The sequence below is a fragment of the Erinaceus europaeus genome, chromosome 6, assembly GCF_950295315.1.
Source record: "Erinaceus europaeus chromosome 6, mEriEur2.1, whole genome shotgun sequence".
Classification (NCBI taxonomy): Eukaryota; Metazoa; Chordata; class Mammalia; order Eulipotyphla; family Erinaceidae; genus Erinaceus; species Erinaceus europaeus.
Window position 1 is genome coordinate 13,340,657 of NC_080167.1, and position 20,468 is coordinate 13,361,124.

The window sequence follows — 20,468 nt, forward strand, 5'->3', positions numbered from 1 at the left end:
TTGTGCATCAAGAATTGGGCACTCCCCTATGCTTGAAAACCCTTCTCCAGCCAATGCAGTGAGGTCAGAACACTTGACTCTCCAAGAATGTTGCTTTTCCTCATAACTTCTTTATTATGGCTGTCAACTCTGTTTAGCCTCTGATTGAAAAGCAAAGAGGCATTAGAAATTTTACCATGGATATTAAGATAGCTTCTGCTATTAAAAAATGTTGGGAGCATTAAAAAAAAAAAAAAAACTGTCTTGAAGTCAGTTGGGTCAACTAGAGCAAAATTATTTCTTTTTTTTTTCCCCTTTGTTGCCCTTGTTTTATTGTTGTAGTTATTGATGTCGTTGTTGTTGGATAGGACAGAAAGAAATAGAGGAGGGGAAGACAGAGGGGAGAGAAAGATAGACACCTGCATCACCACCTGTGAAGTGATTCCCCTGCAGGTGGGGAGCCGGGGGCTTGAACTGGGATTCTCACGCAGGTCCTTGCCCTTTGCGCCACATGCGTTTAACCCGCTGCGCTACCGCCCAACTCCCGAGCAAAATTATTTCTTTGTGTAGCTGTTGTGATGGCTCTCTGTCAACATGGGAGGGAGTGGTGTACCTAAGTGGATTCCAGGGTCATGGCTGCTGTACTCAGTCTCAGCAGAAAAGGGCCTGTCAGCAGATAAAAAACATACTTTTATCTTCCTTTGTTTTGCTAAAGGTGCACTCAGCTAAACACTAAGGTAGCCAAACTCACCACAGAGCTCAAAGAGGAGCAGGAAATGAACAAGTGTTTGCGAGCCAACCAAGTCCTCCTGCAGAACAAGCTGAAGGAGGAAGAGAGGGTCTTGAAGGAGACCTGCAGCCAGAAGGACCTGCAGATCACCGAGATCCAGGAGCAGCTGCGTGATGTCATGTTCTACCTGGAAGCGCAGCAGAAGATCAACCACCTGCCTGCCGAGACCCGGCAGGAAATCCAGGAGGGACAGATCAACGTCCCTATGGCCTCAGCCTCCAGCCCCCCGTCCTCAGGGAGCAGTGGGAAACTGCCTTCCAGGAAGGGCCGCAGCAAGAGGGGCAAGTGACATTCAGAGAAGCACATGTCACCAAGAATGTTTTCCCTGGCACTTCGAGGGTGTGCTGGGGCCTTCAGCTAAATGTGAGGGTGGACCCTGAATAAGTACAAGTGAGGATCAAGCCGCAGTTGTTGGGATCTTTCATTTGCTAGCGTGTGCAGTGCTGAATGCAGAGGGTTGATGGCCAGGAGCTGATGGAAACGGACAGTATTTGTAAGGTGGCTGCTTTTCTCAACTCTATTAGTTCACTAACCTCACACATTGCAATGACCATTTTGCCTTCCTTCTTGATAGTTGCCCCAACTCTGCTGTGCATTTTTTCTGTTGTATTTATTGAGTTGATATTTTTGACATTCAATTGTGGGGACGGTTTAAGACATTAAGTTTTTTTTTGTTTGTTTGTTTTTGTAACCTCACTGGTAACATTACCTCACACTAAAGCACCAAACCTCCCAGAGGTCAAAGCAGAGCTGTGTTAAAGAGAAGTTCCCATTGGCTACTGAAGATCTGTGTAAATTCCCTAACACTGGTCTCATATCATTGTCTTCCTTCCCTCCCTCCAGGGAATTGAAGAATTGGTTGAATGTTACATGAAAAGAGACCAGGCCTGTAAACCAGGTACTGGCCTTTCACCAGCAGCTGTCACTTGCTCTGGGCCTAGCCAGGAAAAACAAACAGCCCAGGGCAGAGTGAGTAGACCAAGTGTAAGAAAAATGGTGGCATTTCTGCTTGCTTATTTTTTATGACTCCACCCCAAATGAGAAAGAGGCTTACTTAATGGCTACTCTCAGGCTCAAATCTCAGAGTGGATTTCTGGTATCTCACAAGAAGAGGGCTGAGCAGGCAGATAGACCATCTTATGTGAAAATGTAGAGGGAGGCTTCTGACTAGCTGTATTTTGCTGGGATCAGTAGTTTCTGAATGTTTATAAAAGATTGGGCTGTATGTTCAGGCTGCGTTTAGAGGGAGCTTGGGTAGATTTTCAGTTATGCTTTCAAGATATAACCGAAGGCTGTTTCTAAATATGAGAATCTTAACAGAGATCCCTTTAAGACAGTCCTGTAATGCTCATTGTGGGCCAACAGAGGGGCTGTGTACCTTGTCTAGAAATGTAAATGTCCAGTAATCCGTGATATTCAGTAATTGAGCAAAACTAAAAGAAAACCTGTGTTGGAATTTTGCTTACAAGAGAGGTAGCTGGGTAGGTTAACAAGACGTACTTGTAAACTGTGTTTCGGGAGTTTGTTGTTGTCGTTGCTATTTTGTTTTTGTTTCTTCTGCTTTATAGTTAGCCAAAGTTTTCAAATGTTCACATTTCAGATTGTTTCTGGTTTCATCCCTAAAGGTCCTACATGCTCCTTGTTAGCACACCAACTGCCTGGCTAGTCACCATCCACTTTTCTGGGATATGCTGCATGCAGCATTTCCCAAAGAACCTTACCTGTAATTTTGCAAAAATGAATGTATTTGGACATTCTCAATTTTCACTTAGGAAAGACCGACTCTGTAAGTCCCTCTTGGACTCAGAAATGCAGATCATAAAGCAGGAGTGGGAATGTAAAACATAACCTAATTCTCTTTCCTATAGAGACTCTATTTTATTTAAAATCTATTTTTACACTAGTTAGAATCTTGCTTTTTTGGCCAAGTACTTGTCTTGCATGTCTGACCTTGCAGAAGTGGGGGTGGAGGCTGAGAAGTAGTCTGCAGAGCTTTGCCCACTCCTCGTTTCTTCATCGTCTCCTTCAAGCAGCCCACCACCAGCTGGGAGAAGAGCAGTTTTTACCAGTCGAGGTGGGGTCAGTGTTCCAAAGGCTGTGTTCAGAGAAATGAGCAATTAGGCAGATATTTCCAAACTACTTCAAGTTAAAAAATAAATAAATAAATAAAATCTTACCAAGATAGGTAAGGAAAAGAAATTTCATGGTTAAAAAGTCTCCTTTGAATTTAATAAAATTCGTAAAGTAGAAGCTGTTAGTGTTTACTGCAGGCTGGAAATGAACCACCTAATATATCCATACTACCTTGAACAATGACATTGTATTAAAATAAGCAAACTTTGAAATTATTCTGCCACGTGTGGGGTTTATGTCTCCCTGATTGACATTTACTTGACTTTTTTTTTTCCAGTGTGACACTGTGAAATGAATAGGGCTTCATGGCCCAATACCACCACTCAGCAGCCTCCTTGGGCCAAGTTGTTTTTTTTTTTTAAATTTTGGAGAGATACCACAGCACCTTTCTGCTATCCATGGTTCTCCCATAGGGGTCAGGCCTCAAAGCCAGGGTCTCCCTTGAAGTAAGGCATAAACTCCCAGTACAAGACATGGGATACTGTGGCACTAGGGGAAGCTTGGTCCTGTGGTGTTTCTGTGTGTGTGCCTCTCTCTCTCTCTCTCTGAAAAAGCTGACCCAGAGTAGTGAAGGCTGTGCAACAAAAGGGAGGGTAGAAGAACAATCAGTAAATAATATACATGATACTTGTAAAGCACATTGATTGCTATGAAGCGCTGAAGCGACTCCCCCCTCCCCATCTGCATGATGAAGTTATCCTCATCAAAAGGGCTGAGAAACTGATCTGAGCAGCTAGCCAGTAGAATGTGGAGAATTTGGCAAATCACAACTGAACAACCTTCTGTCATCACTTGGAACCCCCTCTCCCAGTACAGTCAGGAAACACAAGCTACAAATACTCTCCCTAAGACTTGGCTGCTGTTATGATGCCACTCTGCTTGGGTTGGTGGCAAATGTTGGCTTGTGTGATGAAGTCCACAGACTTATCTGTTATAAAAACAGGAAAGTTACCCTTCTCAACAGCATTTGAGGAATGCTATTTTGTTTTCTCCAGGATAACGCTGAACTGCTAGAGCCCATTCTGCTGCATTATTTCTCTCTCAGTGACAGGAGGGAAATTTTTCAGGAGTCGTACTCCTTGCTGATGCTTAGGGACATCTAAAACCACCCAGAGACATGGCCACTACTCAAAAGTGCTGAGGACGTCACTAAGTCATTCCCTGGCTGGCCTGTGCTACTGGCCAGTCTTCATTCTTGCCTGTGAAAGTTCCTGGGGTGGGAGTCCCAGAAAATCTTTTAATCCCCCCACACCACCATAAGCCAGAGCTGAGCAGTGCTCTGGTAAGTAAAAATTAAATTAAATTAAAATGTCAAGAAAGGTTGAGGGGTGGTCTGGGAGGTGGGACAGTGGATATAATACATTGGATTCTCAAGTGTGAGGTCCTGAGTTCAGTCCCCGGCAGCACGTGTACCAGAGTGATGTCTGGTTCTCTCTCCCTATCTTTCTCATAAATAAATCTTAAAAAAAAAAAAAAAAAAAAAAGAGTGGGAATTGGGCTGTGGCGCAGCGGGTTAAGCGCATGTGGCGCAAAGTACAAGGACCAGCATAAGGATCCCGGTTCGAGCCCCCGGCTCCCCACCTGCAGGGGAGTCGCTTCACAAGTGGTGAAGCAGGTCTGCAGGTGTCTGTCTTTCCCCGTCTCTGTCTTCCCCTCCTGTCTCCATTTCTCTCTGTCCTATCCAACAACAACATCAATAACCACAACAATGTTAAGCAACAAGGGCAACAAAAGGGAAAATAAGTAATAAGGGCAACAAAAGGGAATAAAAAATAAAAACATATATATATATATAAAGAGCAAGTTAGGCACGCAAAGCGCAACGACCAAAGGACCGGCATAAGGATCCTGGTTACAGCCTCTGGCTCCCCACCTGCAGGGGGGTCGCTTCATGGGCATTGAGAGGGTCTGCAGGTGTCTTATCTTTCCCCCTTTCTGTCTTCCCCTCCTCTCTTGATTTCTCTCTGTCCTGTACCATTTTGGGACACAAACGGCCTCCAGGAGCAGTGGATTCGTAGTGCAGGCATCAAATAAGCTGGAGGCAAAAAATAAAATAAATAAATTTAAAAGAAGAAAAGAGTGAGGAGAAAAAGTTCGCTTAAGACCCTCAATTTTCTTTCTTTTTATTTTCCCTTTTTTATTGTTGCCCTTGTTTATTGTAGTTATTATTGTTGTTATTGATGTCATTGTTCGATAGGACAGAGAGAAATGGAGAGAGGAGGGGGAGACAGGGAGAGAAATATAGACACCTACAGACCTGCTTTACCGCCTGCCTGTGAAGTGACTCCCCTGCAGGTGGGGAGCTGGCAGCTGGAACCAGGATCCTTACACCAGTCCTTGCGCTTCACGCCAGCCACATGTGCTTAACCCGCTCCCAAGGGTGAAAATTTCTTTGCATAACAATTATGCTGTCTACCCCCACCCAGTCCACTCCTTTATACCCTCTCCCCCTCCCCTTTTAACTTCAGGTAGAGACAGAGGTAGACACTACAGCACCACTCTACCATTCATGAAGTTTCCAATGCTCAAAGCTATACTCGACCATGTGAGCTGTCTTCCCTATCCTCTTCATTTTTGCAGTGGTTTTCAGTCTTTATTTTGAATATTGCTTCCTTGGAAACTCATATTCAGGCTCCAAGCTGCTCACTTCTAAGTTTCACCAGACATTCATTTCTGAAAGCTGTCCTTCCAAAACTATGTCACCATCATTTTAGTTGTTATACTATTTTTTTAAATATGTATTTTAAATGACGAGATACAGAGAGAAAGAAGCAGAGTGGTCCAGGAGGTGGCGCAGTGGATAAAGCATTGGATTCTCAACCATGAGGTCCTGAGTTCAATCCCCAGCAGCTCATGTACCAGGGTAATACCTGGTTCTTTCTCCCACTCTGCCTATCTTTCTCATGAGTAAATTCTGGTGGGGTAGATAACATAATGGTTATGCAGAGACTCTGATGCCTGAGGCTCTTAAGTCCCAGGTTCAATCCCCTAAACCACCATAAACCAGAACTGATCAGTGCTTTGGTAAAAAATAAGTTCTTTAAAAAGAGAGAAAGAGGGGAGTCGGGCTGTAGCACAGCGGGTTAAGCTCAGGTGGCGCAAAGCACAAGGACCGACATAAGGATCCCGGTTCGAACCCCGGCTCCCCACCTGCAGGGGAGTCGCTTCACAGGCGGTGAAGCAGGTCTGCAGGTGTCTATCTTTCTCTCCTCCTCTCTGTCTTCCCCTCCTCTCTCCATTTCTCTCTGTCCTATCCAACAACGACAACAACAATAATAACTACAACAATAAAACAACAAGGGCAACAAAAGGAAATAAATAAATAAAATAAATATAAAAAAAGAAAACTAAAAAGAGAGAAAGAGGGCGGTGGCGCAGCGGGTTAAGCGCAGGTGGCGCAAAGCACAAGGACCGGCATAAGGATCCCGGTTCGAACCCCAGCTCCCCACCTGCAGGGGAGTCGCTTCACAGGCGGTGAAGCAGGTCTGCAGGTGTCTATCTTTCTCTCTTCCTCTCTGTCTTCCCCTCCTCTCTCCATTTCTCTCTGTCCTATCCAACAATGACAACATCAATAATAACTACAACAATAAAAAAAAAAAGGGCAACAAAAGGGAATAAAATAAATATAAAAAAAATTTTTTAAAAAAAAGAGAAAAAGAGAAAGTTGCAGAGAGAGACCAGAGCACTGCTTAGCTGTGGTTTATGGTGGTGCTTGGGGATTGAACCTGGGACCTCAGAGCCGCAGGCCTGAAAGTTTTTTGTAGAACCACTATGCTATCCCCCCAGCTCAGCTAATATACTCCTCATGAATGTTGAGCAGTTTCTAGGTTTAATTCTGGAAGCTTATGGGGGGCATGAAAGAAGGTCTACAGTTGGTACTTAATCTAGACTTTTGCATTCTTACTGCATTATACCCGGGCCCAGCTGAACAGTCTATTGTTTTGTGCAAGATGACTGTGGTCTTTGAGGCCTAATGCTGAATTGCTTCAGGTCAGAAACTTCTCACTGGAATCATCTGGAAAATGTGGTTTTGGTACTTGGCACCAAGCTGAGCTGGTGCAGATAACATTTGTTACTCCAAGGCTAATTACCAAGCACACCAAGTGAACTAAAGCAGCTTTGCTTCTTTTTAGACCGTGTTCTAAATCCCCTGACCCAAAACTCCTTTCAGATCCAGCATCTCAAAATAAATGCAGAATGGGGGTGGGTGGGGGTGGGGGTTGCCTACAAGTTCTTGGAACACAGAGCCAGAATAAATCTACCCTCTTACAGTATGATGGTTCAATTCTTTCCAAGCAATAAAAGTAAACCTATAACACTGAGCATAAATATCAAAGAGAAACAGTTCTGACCTGACCCTGTGTCTTTTGCCTGAAAGAAACAGCCGGTCCCAAGCCAAATCTGCACTGCATGTGTTTCCTCATTTTTAAAAGGAAGAGCCCACTGAGGTCTTCCCAGTTGCATTCTGGCTTGAAATCTTCAACCTCTTGCTTGTAACCCTACTACTAGACCAGAAATTCAGCCCTTCCCCAGAGGACTGACACAAGTCAGTGGCATTAAAAGAATGAGGTGTTTCCACCACTTGAGAAGCTTGCCTATATCCCTTTACACCATTAACATAATGCTTAGCACCAGAAGACTTCATGGCTAGCAAAAAGGGAGCAACACTAACTTCTGGGGCAGAGGAACAAATCTCAGAGAAATACCTAGAAGTGAAGAAGAGTAAATGGAAAATTTTAGAAGGGATAAAGAGAGTTGCTTTCTTGGCCACACTCCAGGGGAGAGCAAACAAATTGTGACTTATCACACACAGCCAGCTAGTCCTCCTGCTGCATTTTCCAGGAATTAGCTTTTGTAAAAGGCTAAGCCTGAGTCGCCTCTCTGCCCACTCACACTTTCTGGCTGATTCGTTGATGTTCATGCGGAAATGATGAGTCCAAAACAGTTTACAGAGAGGACAGCTGGATGAAGAGTCACGTCACATCTCCCCAGCCCCACCTGTTCTTAGGGAGGAAAAAAAAAAACACCTCATTCCAAAATGCACGCCTCAGGAAAACAGCTTCATCGCGTTTGTCTCCATGCTGCGGAGAATCAACACAAACTGGCTTGATCCCAAACAGGGCCAACTGCAGAAAGCTGAAGATTCTGCAGCAGCCAAGAATCTAGCGGAGGCTGCCTCCGGCCACCCTCCCCCAGCACATTCGACTTCAATTATGTGGGAACATGCCTGGGCCGGGGGCCGCTGCCAGAAATCTCCCAGCCCCATCTTGGAGGCCCCGAGCTGTGGCCGAAAATCTTTCCTAAAGGTCTATACAGGATCTTTCGCTTGCTGCCAATCCTGCACTTTCTTCTTGGCGAGAATCCTGGTGCTGTTTGGCCAGGGGAAGAGTGAAAACTCCTTCCAGCTCCTTTCTTCCTATGTGCTGGATTTCCTTTCCCTCCTTCCCCCACTGCCTTTCAGAACCAGAAAATAATCCCAAGAAAAAAGAATGCACAGCAAACACACACAGGCATCCTCCCGCCACCGTCCCCCGCCACCCCCCCCCAGCTTAAAAACAGTTGGTTTTCACCTTCTGAGATAACATTCTTGCAGGAAGGGCTGGAGTGGTTAGAAAGGTTGTTTAATAGCTCTGATTGGATTGCTGCTAGTTTATGTCAACCGGGGACTGGGACAAACCAAGAACATCCCTAGAAGAGGCCTCTTCCAGTGTTGTTACTCCTGAATAAGAACAGAAGTAAAGACCCCAAAACCCTGATTTTCCATGTTGGGACCCAAAACAGGACACCTACACTTGCTGAGAATTAGAGGCAGAGCTGTGACTCCAAGACGAGCTCACATTGGTTGAATCCCTGTGTAACAAAACCGCAGCCAGCACTGTGTGTTCCACACCTTAGCTCTGTGCTGGCCTGGGAGGTGAGTAGAGCTGCCCCATGTTACTCATTGAGAAGCCAAGGCTGGGGGAAGTGACAGTGCTTGCCAGTGTTTGGCTGAGGTCATAGTAGAGGCAGCGGTCAGCCTCAACAGTCTGTCCCCTCCTACCTCCACTCGGAACTCCTGACCACCCTGCTATGGAATTTGGGGACTCAGCTTCCAGTTCCAGTTTTGTGGTTTACACAAAGGAGTAAGACCACTTTAAAATTTTTTGTGCTGGGGTAGGCAGCATAATGGTTATGCAAAGAGACTCTCATGCTTGAGGCTCCTGTCCCATGTTCAATCCACCTTACCACCTTAAGCCAGAGCTGAGCAGTGCTCTGGTGAAACAATAATAAGGTATTACATTTTTCTTTCTTCTTTTTTGCTAGCAAAGGAGACCAAGGCTGCACTGTGCCATCGCCTATGATGCTCTCTTTTTTTTCCCCCACAGTGTCAGGGATTAAACCTGGGCTTCACATGTGCATGTCATGTGCTTTACCTCCTGAGTCATCTCCATAGCCCCCCCAAATGCTTTAGTTTTTGTTTTGTATTAATTACCACCAGGGTTGTCACTGGGACTTAGTTCTTGATTCAAGTTTTTTTTTAATTTTTTAAATATTTATTTATTTTCCCTTTTGTTGCCCTTATTTTTATTGTTGTTGTAGTTATTATTGTTGTTGTCATTGTTATATAGGACAGAGAGAAATGGAGAGAAGAGGGGAAGACAGAGGGGGGAGAGAAAGACACCTGCAGACCTGCTTCACCGTCTGTGAAGCGACTCCCCTGCAGGTGGGGAGCTGTGGGCTCAAACCCGGATCCTTACCAGTTCTTGGGCTTTGCATCATGTGCGCTTAACCCGCTGCACTACTGCTCGACTCCCTTGATTCAAGTTTTGATCCAGCACTCCCAGCAGCCTCCCGCCTCCTTCTTTTATTTTGACAAAACAGAGAAAAATTGAAAAGGAGAGAGAAAAATACCTGCAGCCCTGCTTCACCGCTCATGATACTCCCCCCTGCAGGTAGGGGACCAGAGGGCTTGAACCCAGGTCCTTGGCATGGTAATGTGTACACGCAACCAGGTGCTCCACCCCCTGGTTCCCACTTTTATTTAGAGAAAGTGAGAAAACACAGCACCAGAACTTTCCCCAGTGCTGTGGCACTCCCATGTACGGTTCAAACCCAGGCTACACTTATGGCAAGGCACATGTCCAACCAAATGAGCTGAGCTGTCTTCTGACCTTCCCCCACACACACACATACATAAAAGATCTCTTTTTTTCCCCCTCCAGGGTTATTGCTGGGGCTTGATGCCTGCACTATGAAACCATTGCTCCTGGTGGCTGTTTTTTCCCTTTTGTTGCCCTTGTTTATCTTTGTTGTTATTATTGTTATTGGCATTGTTGTTGGATAGGACAGAGAGAAATCGAGAGAGGAGGGGGAGAGAAAAGGTAGACACCTGCAGACCTGCTTCACAGCTTGTAAAGCAACCCCCCTGCAGGTGGGGAGCCGGGGCCTTGAATTGGGATCCTTACGTTGGTCCTTGTGCTTTACACCATGTGCGCTTAACCTGCTGCACTACTGCCTGGCCCTCAAAAGAACATTTTTATGGGAGTAATACAATCCTGTCTTCTGGCCCCTCTCCTTGCAGAACTTTCTGGTTCTTCCTGTCCTCTGCCCTACTTCACTGGGGCCTGAGCCAGAGCTGGTGGAGGAGGAGGAAGTAACAACTCCAGAGCTTTTTATTTCCCACAACACCCCAGGGCTGGCTGTGGGAAGTCACTCAATTTCAGTTGCCTGGAGTGACCCCTTCACCCCAGAGACTCGGGATGCAGACAGTACCAACCACCCCAGCCGACACCTCACTTCTTTTATACAGAGCTTCATGGAAGCCAAGGTACTTCCCAGCTGGAACAGCTGCATGTGGAACAAAATTATTTTGACTCTTGATAAGTCCTTTCCTTGAGAGTTTAGATGTACTTAAAACCTCCAGAGGGGGAGTCGGGCTGTAGCACAGCGGGTTAAGCGCAGGTGGCGCAAAGCACAAGGACCGGCATAAGGATCCCGGTTCGAACCCCAGCTCGAACCCCGGCTCCCCACCTGCAGGGGAGTCGCTTCACAGGCGGTGAAGCAGGTCTGCAGGTGTCTCTCTTTCTCTCCCCCTCTCTGTCTTCCCCTCCTCTCTCCGTTTCTCTCTGTCCTATCCAAACAACGACGACAACAACAATAATTACAACAATAAAACAACAAGGGCAACAAAAGGGAATAAATAAATTAAATAAAATATAAAAAAAAAAAAAAAAAAAAAAACCTCCAGAGGCTCCATCAACTGGGCAGGAGCCTGCTGACTGGGAACTACATGCTCTGGAAAGAGCAGCTGAACTCGTGGCTCTAATTTCCTACGGAATAAATAGAGGAGGGGTGAAGTCTAGAGCAAGATTGTTCTAAACAGCTGGCGGATAGTATCCAGTGGTGCAGAAACAAGTTGATGTCTGTCTGTATGCAAATGGCTTCCCAGAACTTTTCCTTCTTTCTTTTTTTTTTTTTGCCACTGAGGTTATTCCTGCAGCTTTGTGCCTGCATGATTCCATCATTCCCAGCAGACTTTTTTTTTTAATTGTGAGATACAGGGACAATGAAAAAAGGAAAAACTCTGCAGCACTGCTCTGCCACTTCTGAAGCTCCCTCTGTATAGGTGCTCCCTGTGGTGACTTGGGGCTTGAACCCAGACCCTCACACGTGGCAAAGTGTGTGCTCTACCATGTGAACTATCAGTCCCCCTTTAATTTTTAAAAAAATATTATAGCAAGACAAGTAAATTATAGCATAGTCATAGTAGCCATCTTTGCATTATGTAATGTAACTGTCTACATATAAGTAGTGGAAAAATTGGGCCAGGAGACTATGCTGTGGTATCATGCATGCACTAGGCACTCACTCCATTCCTTGATATCACATTTAAAAAAATCTTTTCAAGGGGAGCTGGCAAGAACTCACCTGGGTAATGTGCCTACTTTGTCATACTTGCAACCCAAGTTTGAACCCAGTCCCCACCACACTAAAGGAAGCTTTGGTGCTGTGGTGTCTTTTCCTTTCTCTCTCCCCCACCCTCAGTTTCTATTTATTATTTTGTACCAGAGCACTGCCCAGCTCTGATTGGTGTAGTACTGGGGATCAAACCTGGGAACTTTGCTGCTTCTAGCAGGACTATTATGCTCTCTCTCACTCCTTTACCACTCTGTTTCTGTATGGAAGAGTTGGCCTGGAGCTGTGAAGACGAGCAATGAGAAAAAACAAACAAATTTTTAAATTTATTTCACATGAGATAGTTTGACATGTGAGAAGCCAGAGCATCACTCTAGTATATGTGGCCTCATGAATCAAACTGGGAGCCACAGTTATGCAAGTCCCATGCCTTACTGGTTCAGCTTTTTATCCAGCAACTAAAATAAATCTTTGGAAAAAAGAGGGTGGGGAGTGGGAGATAGTATAATGGTTATGCAAAACACTTTCATGACTAAGGCTCTGCGGTCCCAGCTTCAACCCCCAGCACCACCATAAGACAGAGCTGAACCACCAGTACAAGAATCTGTCTAAACTCAGACTTTTAATGATAAATAAAAAGTTTTATTTGTGGAAAAAAAAAAAAGACAGAGCTGAACAGCACTTTTATCATTCCCCCTTTCTCATTAATTATTATTATTATTATTTTTTGCCTCCAAGGTTATCACTGGGGCTCGGTGCCTGCACCACCAATCCACTGCTCCTGGAGGCTATTTTTTCCCTTTTGTTGCCCTTGTTGTTGTGATTGTTATTGTTGTCATTGCTGTCACTGTTGTTGGATAGGACAGAGAGAAATTGAGAGAGGTAGGGGAGACGGGGGAGAGAAAGATAGACACCTGCAGACCTGCTTCACCGCTTATGAAGAGACCCCCCCTGCAAGTGGGGATCCGGGGGCTCGAACCAGATCTTTAAGTCGGTCTTGCGCTTTGCGCTAGATGCGCCTAACCTGCTGAGCTACCTTCCGACTCCTTTTTTCTTTTTAATTGTGAGGTACAGGGACAAAGAGAAAAGGTGGCACTAAAGCAAGCCCACTCTGTCCTCCCAAGCTACACTGTAACTGCCAGGTGAGTTGTCTGTCAGCCTCAATGGCAAAAGGGATTCTGTGGGAGTGGTTAGGGTGATGATCCGCGGGTGCAAGGCAGCCTGGATATCCAGGTGGGCCTATTGGCTACCACGGGGACCTTCCAAGATGGAGGCTGATGCGTGGGCTGTAGAAGGAACTGAGCCAACTGAAGCAGCATGGAAAGGCAAGGTGGGCTGCACTCAGGGAATTCTAACAGTATACAGAGGAAACACAAGGAGCCTCGAGCCTCTGGAAGGAACTAGTGCCTTGCACGGAGCCCAGGAAGACTCCAAACACCATGAATGAACAACCTTGTTCAATTCGACAAGGTAAGCACTTTCTTTTTTAATTTTTTTCCCTTTTGTTGCCCTTGTTATGGTTGTTATTGTTGTTACTGCTGTCGTTGTTGTTGGATAGGGCAGAGAGAAATGGAGAGAGGAGGGGAAGAAAGAGAGGGGAGAGAAAGATAGACACCTGCAGACCTGCTTCACCACCTGTGAAGTGAACCCCCTGTAGGTGGGGAGCTGGGGGCTGGGGGCTCGAACTGGGATCCATATGCAGGTCCTTTGGCTTTGCACCATGTGTGCTTAACCTGCTGTGCCACCGCCCTGCTCCCAGTAAGCACTCTTAATTCTACTTTGTAGGTGGAGAAACTGAGGTACAGAAAATCAGAACAACTTGCCCACAGTTACCCATGATGGTCTTAACGTGGAAGTGAGGCTATGCTGACCAGTAGGAGGAAGGGGCATGGACTGAAACTGGGCACATGGGTCTGAAGGTTCTGTTGGATATCTAGGTGGAAATGACTGTCCAGGGGAGGGGGGGTGGCTGGCGGTGTAACTGGGTTAAGCACACATAGTGCAAAGTGCAAGGATCCTGGTTTGAGCCCCAGTTCCCCACCTACAGGGGGTCAATTTACAAGCGGTAAAGCAGGTCTGCACGTTTCTTTCTCTCTCCTCTATTTTCTTGTCCCCTCTCAATTTCTCTCTGTCCTATAAAAAAAAAATTAAAAAAAAAAAGGCCACAGGAGCAGTGGATTCATAGTGTTAGCTCCTAACCCAGTGATAACCCTGGAGGCAAAAAAAAAAAAAAAAGAAAAAGAAATAAACAGGCAGCTGGTAGGATGGGTCCAGAGTTCAGGCCAGGGATTTCATCAGTGCGAGTGTGTAGAGACAGAATCTAGAGAACAGTGGCGACTGGTGCAGGTGTGAAGGAGATAGAGAGAGTGCTGCTTTTTAAAAAGTTTTTAAATTAATATCATTATTTGCTTGTTAGATAGAGACAGCCAGAAATTGAGAGGAAGGGAGAGATAGAGAGGGAGAGAGACAGAGAGACACCTGAAGCCCTGCTTCACCACTTGTGAAGCTTTCCCCCTGCAGGTGGAGACTGGGGGCTTGAAGCCGGGTCCTTGCACACTGTATTATGTGAGTCAGCCAGGTGTGACACACACCCCGCCCCCATCCACAAGCAGAGTGCTACTTGAAAGGTGGGGCCCTCTTCTTTCAGGGAAGATGCCCAGAAAGTGAGATAGCTCACCTGGGAAGGTGCCTGCTTTGCCCTGTGTGCCACCTAGGTGTGAGTCCCCTGCCCCATAGAAGCTTTGCTCCTGGGGTGTGTGGTTGTTTCTGTTTGTTTTGTTTTGTTTTTGCTGAGGGTTATCATTGGGCTTTGCCTGTACAAGAAATCCACTACTTTTTTTTTCTTTTCTTTCTCCTTTTTATCTGCTAGGTCAGGGCAAAATTAAGAGGAGAGAGAGAGAGATGTGTGCAGCACTGCTTCATCGCTGGTGAAGCTACCCCCTGCAGGTGGGACCCGGGTGCTTGTGCATGGTACTTGTTAATTCCACTGGGTACCCCACCATGCAGCCTCCTGGGTCTCTATCTGAAAAAGCTAGGATTAATGAAGCCCTGACACACACACCACCCTCCCCCTTACATGCACATGCAGCGTGCCCGTCTGGAATCACCATGCAGTGACTGCAGTGGTCAACGGCTTAGTTTGGGCCAGAGGGATACAAGTGGAAGGAAGGGCATTGGTCACTGGTGAACTTGGCTGGAGCACTTTGTGTGGACTGCTGGCGCTGGAAGTCTTGCTGTACAGGGCTGAGGGGGTGGGGACACTGGTGTGAACTGGAAATTTGGCAGGAAAAGAGAGAACAAAATGAACAGAAGCTCAGGGGAGATGCAGAATATCGTTTTATTTCAAAATTTGAGGAGACTTAGGCTTCTTTACAGGAAGCAAAAAGGAAACACCAAAGGCTAGGTGGAGAGCGGCGGCTCTTTCCCCTGCGTGCCACGTAGCTTTGGGAAGCTGTCCTTTCCCCATTCTGGCTCCTGAGTCTGCCTTTCCCTTGTCTAGTAGCAGGCCTGTGATTCAGGTCTGACCAATCAGCAATTTTAATTTTCTGGCCACTGTGATAGGCTAGTGAAAGAACCGTGTTCTGACCAATGATCATTGAACCTGGGATTTGGCTGGACAACTGTTCTGAAGTTGCCAAACTGGTGAGAATGGTAGCCACAGGTGCTAACAGTTAAGAGATGGTGAGGCGAGGGACTACTTTCCAGTGCCATCATCTGAGTCTAATATTGTTTTCTAGATGTATTTATTTACTGAAAAGAGAGAGAGAGAAGCAGAGCAGTACTCTTGAAACATGCAGTCTTGGGAACTGGACCACATATCTGCAAGTCGGGCACACTGTCCACGATGCCACCTCCGGGCTTCCAATATAATGGGTTTTTTTTTTCCCTCCAGGGTTATTGCTGGGCTCGGTGCCTGCACCATGAATCCACCACTCCTGGAGGCCATTTCCCCCCCTTTTTGTTGCCCTTGTTGTTGTAGCCTCGTTGTGGTCATTATTTTTACCATTGTTGATGTTGTTCGTTGTTGGACAGGACAGAGAGAAATGGAGAGAGGAGGGGAAGACAGAGAGGGGGAGAGAAAGACAGACACCTGCAGACCTGCTTCACCGCCTATGAAGCGACTCCCCTGCAGGTGGGGAGCCGGGGGCTCCTTACTCAGGTCCTTGCACTTTGTGCCACGTGCGCTTAACCCACTGCGCCACTTAAGCGCCACCGCCCGACCCCCCAATATAATGGGTTTTGTGTTACCTATAACTGAGAGCCCTGCCTGATGTGATGAAGAGGGAAACTGATTTGTCTTGGACAGGCATGGCAGTCCATCTGTACAAGCTCACTCATAAACTCATGTCGGCAGGAATGGATGGGGGCAGGGAGATAAGATACCTGACTCAGGGAGTCGGGCAGTAGCGCAGCGGGTTAAGCGCAGGTGGTGCAAAGTGCAAGGACCGCAGAAGGATCCCAGTTCAAGCCCCCGGCAGTGAAGCAGGGCTGCAAGTGTCTTTCTCTCTCCATCTCCGTCTTCCCCTCCTCTCTTCATTTCTCTCTGTCCTATCCAACAATGAACGACATCAATATCAACAACAATAATAACTACAACAACAAAAGCAAGGGCAACAAAAGGGAATAAATAAATATTTAAAAAAAGAAGATACCTGACTCAGTAAAATGGTGTCCTGGGAGACAGGAGAGAAGGGATTCTGGGAAGAAAAGCGAACACTACAGGCAGTCCTCTGGGGCTACTGGGAGGCAGGGACAGTGTTGCAAAGGAAGAGCTCCTAAATTCTGCGCTGATGCCCCAACTTCTCCTGCAGTATATATTTACCAGAAGAAGGAGAATAAGAGGAATGGAATTTCCTTTCTGACTTGGCACCCCGTGTTGTTCTCTCTGCCCTGGGAAGTTTGTCATTTGTGCTCTCTACAGAAGATACAATAATCCTTTTTATCACCACGTCTTTGCAAAAATGCTAGCTATTTCATATAGAAATTCAAGGTTGTGTTAGTTAAAGGATCTAATGTGAAATCACGCCAGCTTTCTTGAGGGGGTGTGGGTAAGCAGAAGAGGTTTATTTTAAAGGGGAAAAAAAAAGGAAATCCTAATGAAATACACCCATAAAAATGGAAAAACGGGAGTCGGCGGTAGCGCCATAGGTTAAGCGCACGTGGCGCGAAGCGCAAGGACCGGCATAAGGATCCGGGTTAGAGCCCCTGGCTCCCCACCTACAGGGGAGTCGCTTCACAAGCAGTGAAGCAGGTCTGCAGGTGTCTATCTTTCTCTCCCCCTCTCGATCTTCCCCATCTCTCTCCATTTCTCTCTGTCCTATCTAACAACGACGTCAGTAACAACAACAGTAATAACTATAACAACAATAAAAAAAACCAAGGGTAACAAAAGGGAAAATAAATATTCAAAACAATTAAAAATGGAAAAACATGTAGTGGCCAGGGAGGTGGCTCAGTAGGTAAAATATTGGACTCCCAAGCATGAGATCCTGAGTTTGATTTCCAGCATCACATGTGTCACAGTGATGCTCTGGTCCTGTCTCTTCCCCTCTGTCTTTCAAATAAACAAAGAAAATGTAGGCTAGCTTCCTTGAGAAGGAGCAGCTTTGCCTGCCTCTTTTCTCTGCCCTAATACTTCTGTTAATAGCCTACTGTTACTAGCTACACCTGTCACTATTAAGATGCCTGCAAGTGTTGGCTTTTTCTAGATAGAATGACCAACCTTTCCCAAACCTGCCTTTGACTGGTACACCTCTCACTCCCCGTCTCTCTCTCTCTCTCTCTCTCTCACACACACACACACACACTCACAGAGGGGGGGAGGGAGAGAGAGTGACAGAGAACCTGGAATCCTTCAGGAAAGAGGTGCCCTTAATCTCTGGCTACTTCCAGCTGAAATGAGGTGACATAGGAGGGAGTCAGGGTCTTCTCTGCTCAACCTTGTGTATGTGAAGTGAAGAGTAGATCTTATTTTACCAGAGAGAGAGAGAGAGAGAGGGCGCAAGCAAAGCACTGCTCTACCACTCAGGAAGTTCTACACCGCTTATATAAAGTCTTACCACCACATGAGAAAGCAAAAGTAAGAGAGAAAGACAGACAGACACCTGCAGACCTGCTTTATCACCTATAAGGCCACCTTCCTGCAGGTGGGGAGCTGGGGGCTCCAACCGGGATCCTTACACTGGTCCTTGCACTTTGCGACATGTGCACTTACCCTGCTGTGCTACTGGCCACCGCTCCCCCTTTAAAAAAATATTTTATTATTGGATAGAGACAGAGAGAGATTGAGAGGAGAAGAGGAGATAGAGAGGGAGAGAGAGTGGTCCAGGAGGTGGCATAGTAACTAAAGTACTGGACTCTCAAGCAAGAGGTCCTGAGTTCGATCCCTGGCAGCACATATACCAGAATGATGTCTGGTTCTTCTCTCTCTCCTATCTTTCTCATGAATAAATAAAATCTTTAAAAGAGAGAGGGAGAGGGAGAGAGACAGAGAGACACCTGCAGCCCTGCTTCACCATTTGTGAAGCTTTCCCCCTGCTTGAACTTGGGACTTTGTGCACTGTGACGTAAGCACTTAACCAGGTGTGCCATCGCCTGGCCCTACCAGCTCCCTTTTTTTAATTAAATTTTTTTTCTCCATTGTTGTTGTTGCTGCTGCTGTTGTTGGATAAGACAGAGAGAAATCAAGAGGGCAGGGGAAGACAGAGAGGGGGAAAAGAAAGCTAGACACCTGTAGACCTGCTTCACCACTTTTGAAGTGACCCCCCCCCCCCCCCCCCCGCCGTAGGTAGGGAGACTAAGGCTTGAACCAGGATCCCTGTGCCAGTCCCTGCACTCCACACTATATACACTTAACCTGCTGTGCTACTGCCTGGCCCCCTTTCCCCCAGCGACTGTATTTATTGTTGACTGTAAATCACTAATCCCCCCAACAAGAAGAAAACATTTATAAAACAAAATCAGTAAGCACAAGGACTGGTGTAAGGATCCCAGTTGGAGCTCCCGGCTCCCCACCTGCAGGGGAGTCGCTTCACAAGCTGTGAAGCAGGTCTGCAGGTGTCTTTCCCTCCCCCTCTCTGTCTTCCCCTCCTCTCTCCATTTCTCTCTATCCTAGCCAACAACAATAATAACTACAACAATAAAACAACAAGGGCAACAAAAGGGAATAAATAAACTTTTTTTTTATATATATGACTACAATTTAATAGGAGTATACATAAACACCATCGCCACCACCAAAAGACTGTGTCCCATCCCACCCACCCAATAAATACACTTTTTAAATATTTATTTATTATTATTTATTCCCATTTGTTGCCCTTGTTGTTTTGTTGTTGTAGTTACGATTGATGTCGTCGTTGTTGGATAGGACAGAGACAGAAATGGAGAGAGGAGGGGAAGACAGAGAGGGGGAGAGAAAGACAGACATCTGCAGACCTGCTTCACTGCTTGTGAAGTGACTCCCCTGCAGGTAGGGAGCTGGGGGCTTGAACCAGGATCCTTAGGCCGGATCTTGTGCTTTGCACCACATGCACTTAACCTGCTGTGCTACCGCCCAACTCCCATAAATAAATATCTTTAAAAAATCAGAAGTCAGACCAGGAGACAGAAATATCCGCAGAAAACATCAGTGGTCAAAGGGAACTGAAACAGAAAATTCTAGAAGGGGACACCTTCCAGAATTAGAATGTGTTGCATGGATCACCACTGCAGACCTTGAGGAATGCCTTTCTTTGGAGAGATGGGGCTCTGGAGGATGGGGGAATGGGAGAGAAGGAGAAGGGGCAGACATCTCTCCCTTCAGTGTAAGACAGCAGAGAGAGGAGGTTAGCATCAAGAAGATTCGGGGTCTGAGAGGTGGCTCATCTGGGAGAGCGAACACTTAGTCATGCCTGAGAACCTGGGTTCAAGCCTCTGACTATGAAAGCTCCATGCATGGGGAAGCTTCACAAGCTGTGAAGCTGTGCCGGGGTATCTCACCTCTGTCTCCGGCTCTCTCCCTCTCCGTCTTTCACTATCAAAACAGAGTCCAGCAAGACAGTGGAATCATTAAAGGTACAAAGCCCTATCAAGGGGCCTGGCAGCGGCACACTAGCAGAGCACCCACATTACAGTGCACAAGGACCCCAGTTCAAGCTTCTGGTTCCCACTCGCAGGGAAGCTTGACGCGCGGTGCAGCAATGCTGCAGGTGTCTCCTTCAGCCTCCCTTTGTCTACCCCTTCCTTCCTTTTCAATGTCTCTCTGACTCTGTGCAAAATAAATAAATAAGAAGAAATGTGTTTGGAAAAAAAGACCTAGTAAAGCCCTGCTAGGGAAAAACAGTGCATTGCATTTGTAAAAATAAGAGAGATGACAGAGGCCAGAAGGTGGCTCTCCAGTAGGTGAGACCTTGTCACTTATGAGGTCCCAGACCTGATCCCCAGCACCACATGTACTGCAGTGATCTTCTCTCCCTCTCTGACATAAAACAAATCCTTTCATAAAGATGTTGACGTGCTGGTGAGAACAGATCAGGCAAGCAGAGTGCGAAGATGGCCTTCCGTGGAACTGAAACACAGCATCCAGAGTTACTGGAGTGGACTCTGGAGGCAGGGGAGATTGTATGGTGGCAGTCACCAGACTTGCATGAAGAGGTCCCAGGTTCAATCCCCAGAACTGACAAAATTCATA

The 20,468-nt window shown here is 46.4% G+C and overlaps 1 protein-coding gene and 1 long non-coding RNA gene across 3 annotated transcripts in view; one reads left to right on the plus strand and one right to left on the minus strand.

Annotated features, from left to right (window-relative positions):
• Nucleotides 1-3,117, plus strand: part of BRAP (BRCA1 associated protein) — a 41,858-nt gene extending 38,741 nt beyond the window's left edge. For both annotated transcript variants that reach the window (XM_060193072.1, XM_007528978.2), the window contains one exon: nt 695-3,117. In XM_060193072.1, coding sequence (XP_060049055.1) covers nt 695-1,058 — 364 coding nt within the window. In that variant the 3' untranslated portion in view covers nt 1,059-3,117. The remainder of the gene's footprint in view (nt 1-694) is intronic.
• LOC107522849 (uncharacterized) lies at nt 2,622-8,678 on the minus strand. Its single transcript, XR_001601642.2, has 2 exons — nt 7,930-8,678; nt 2,622-2,864 (listed from the first exon to the last, which is right to left on the minus strand). It is a non-coding gene; the product is annotated as an uncharacterized LOC107522849 (long non-coding RNA).
• Nucleotides 8,679-20,468: the final 11,790 nt, after the last annotated feature.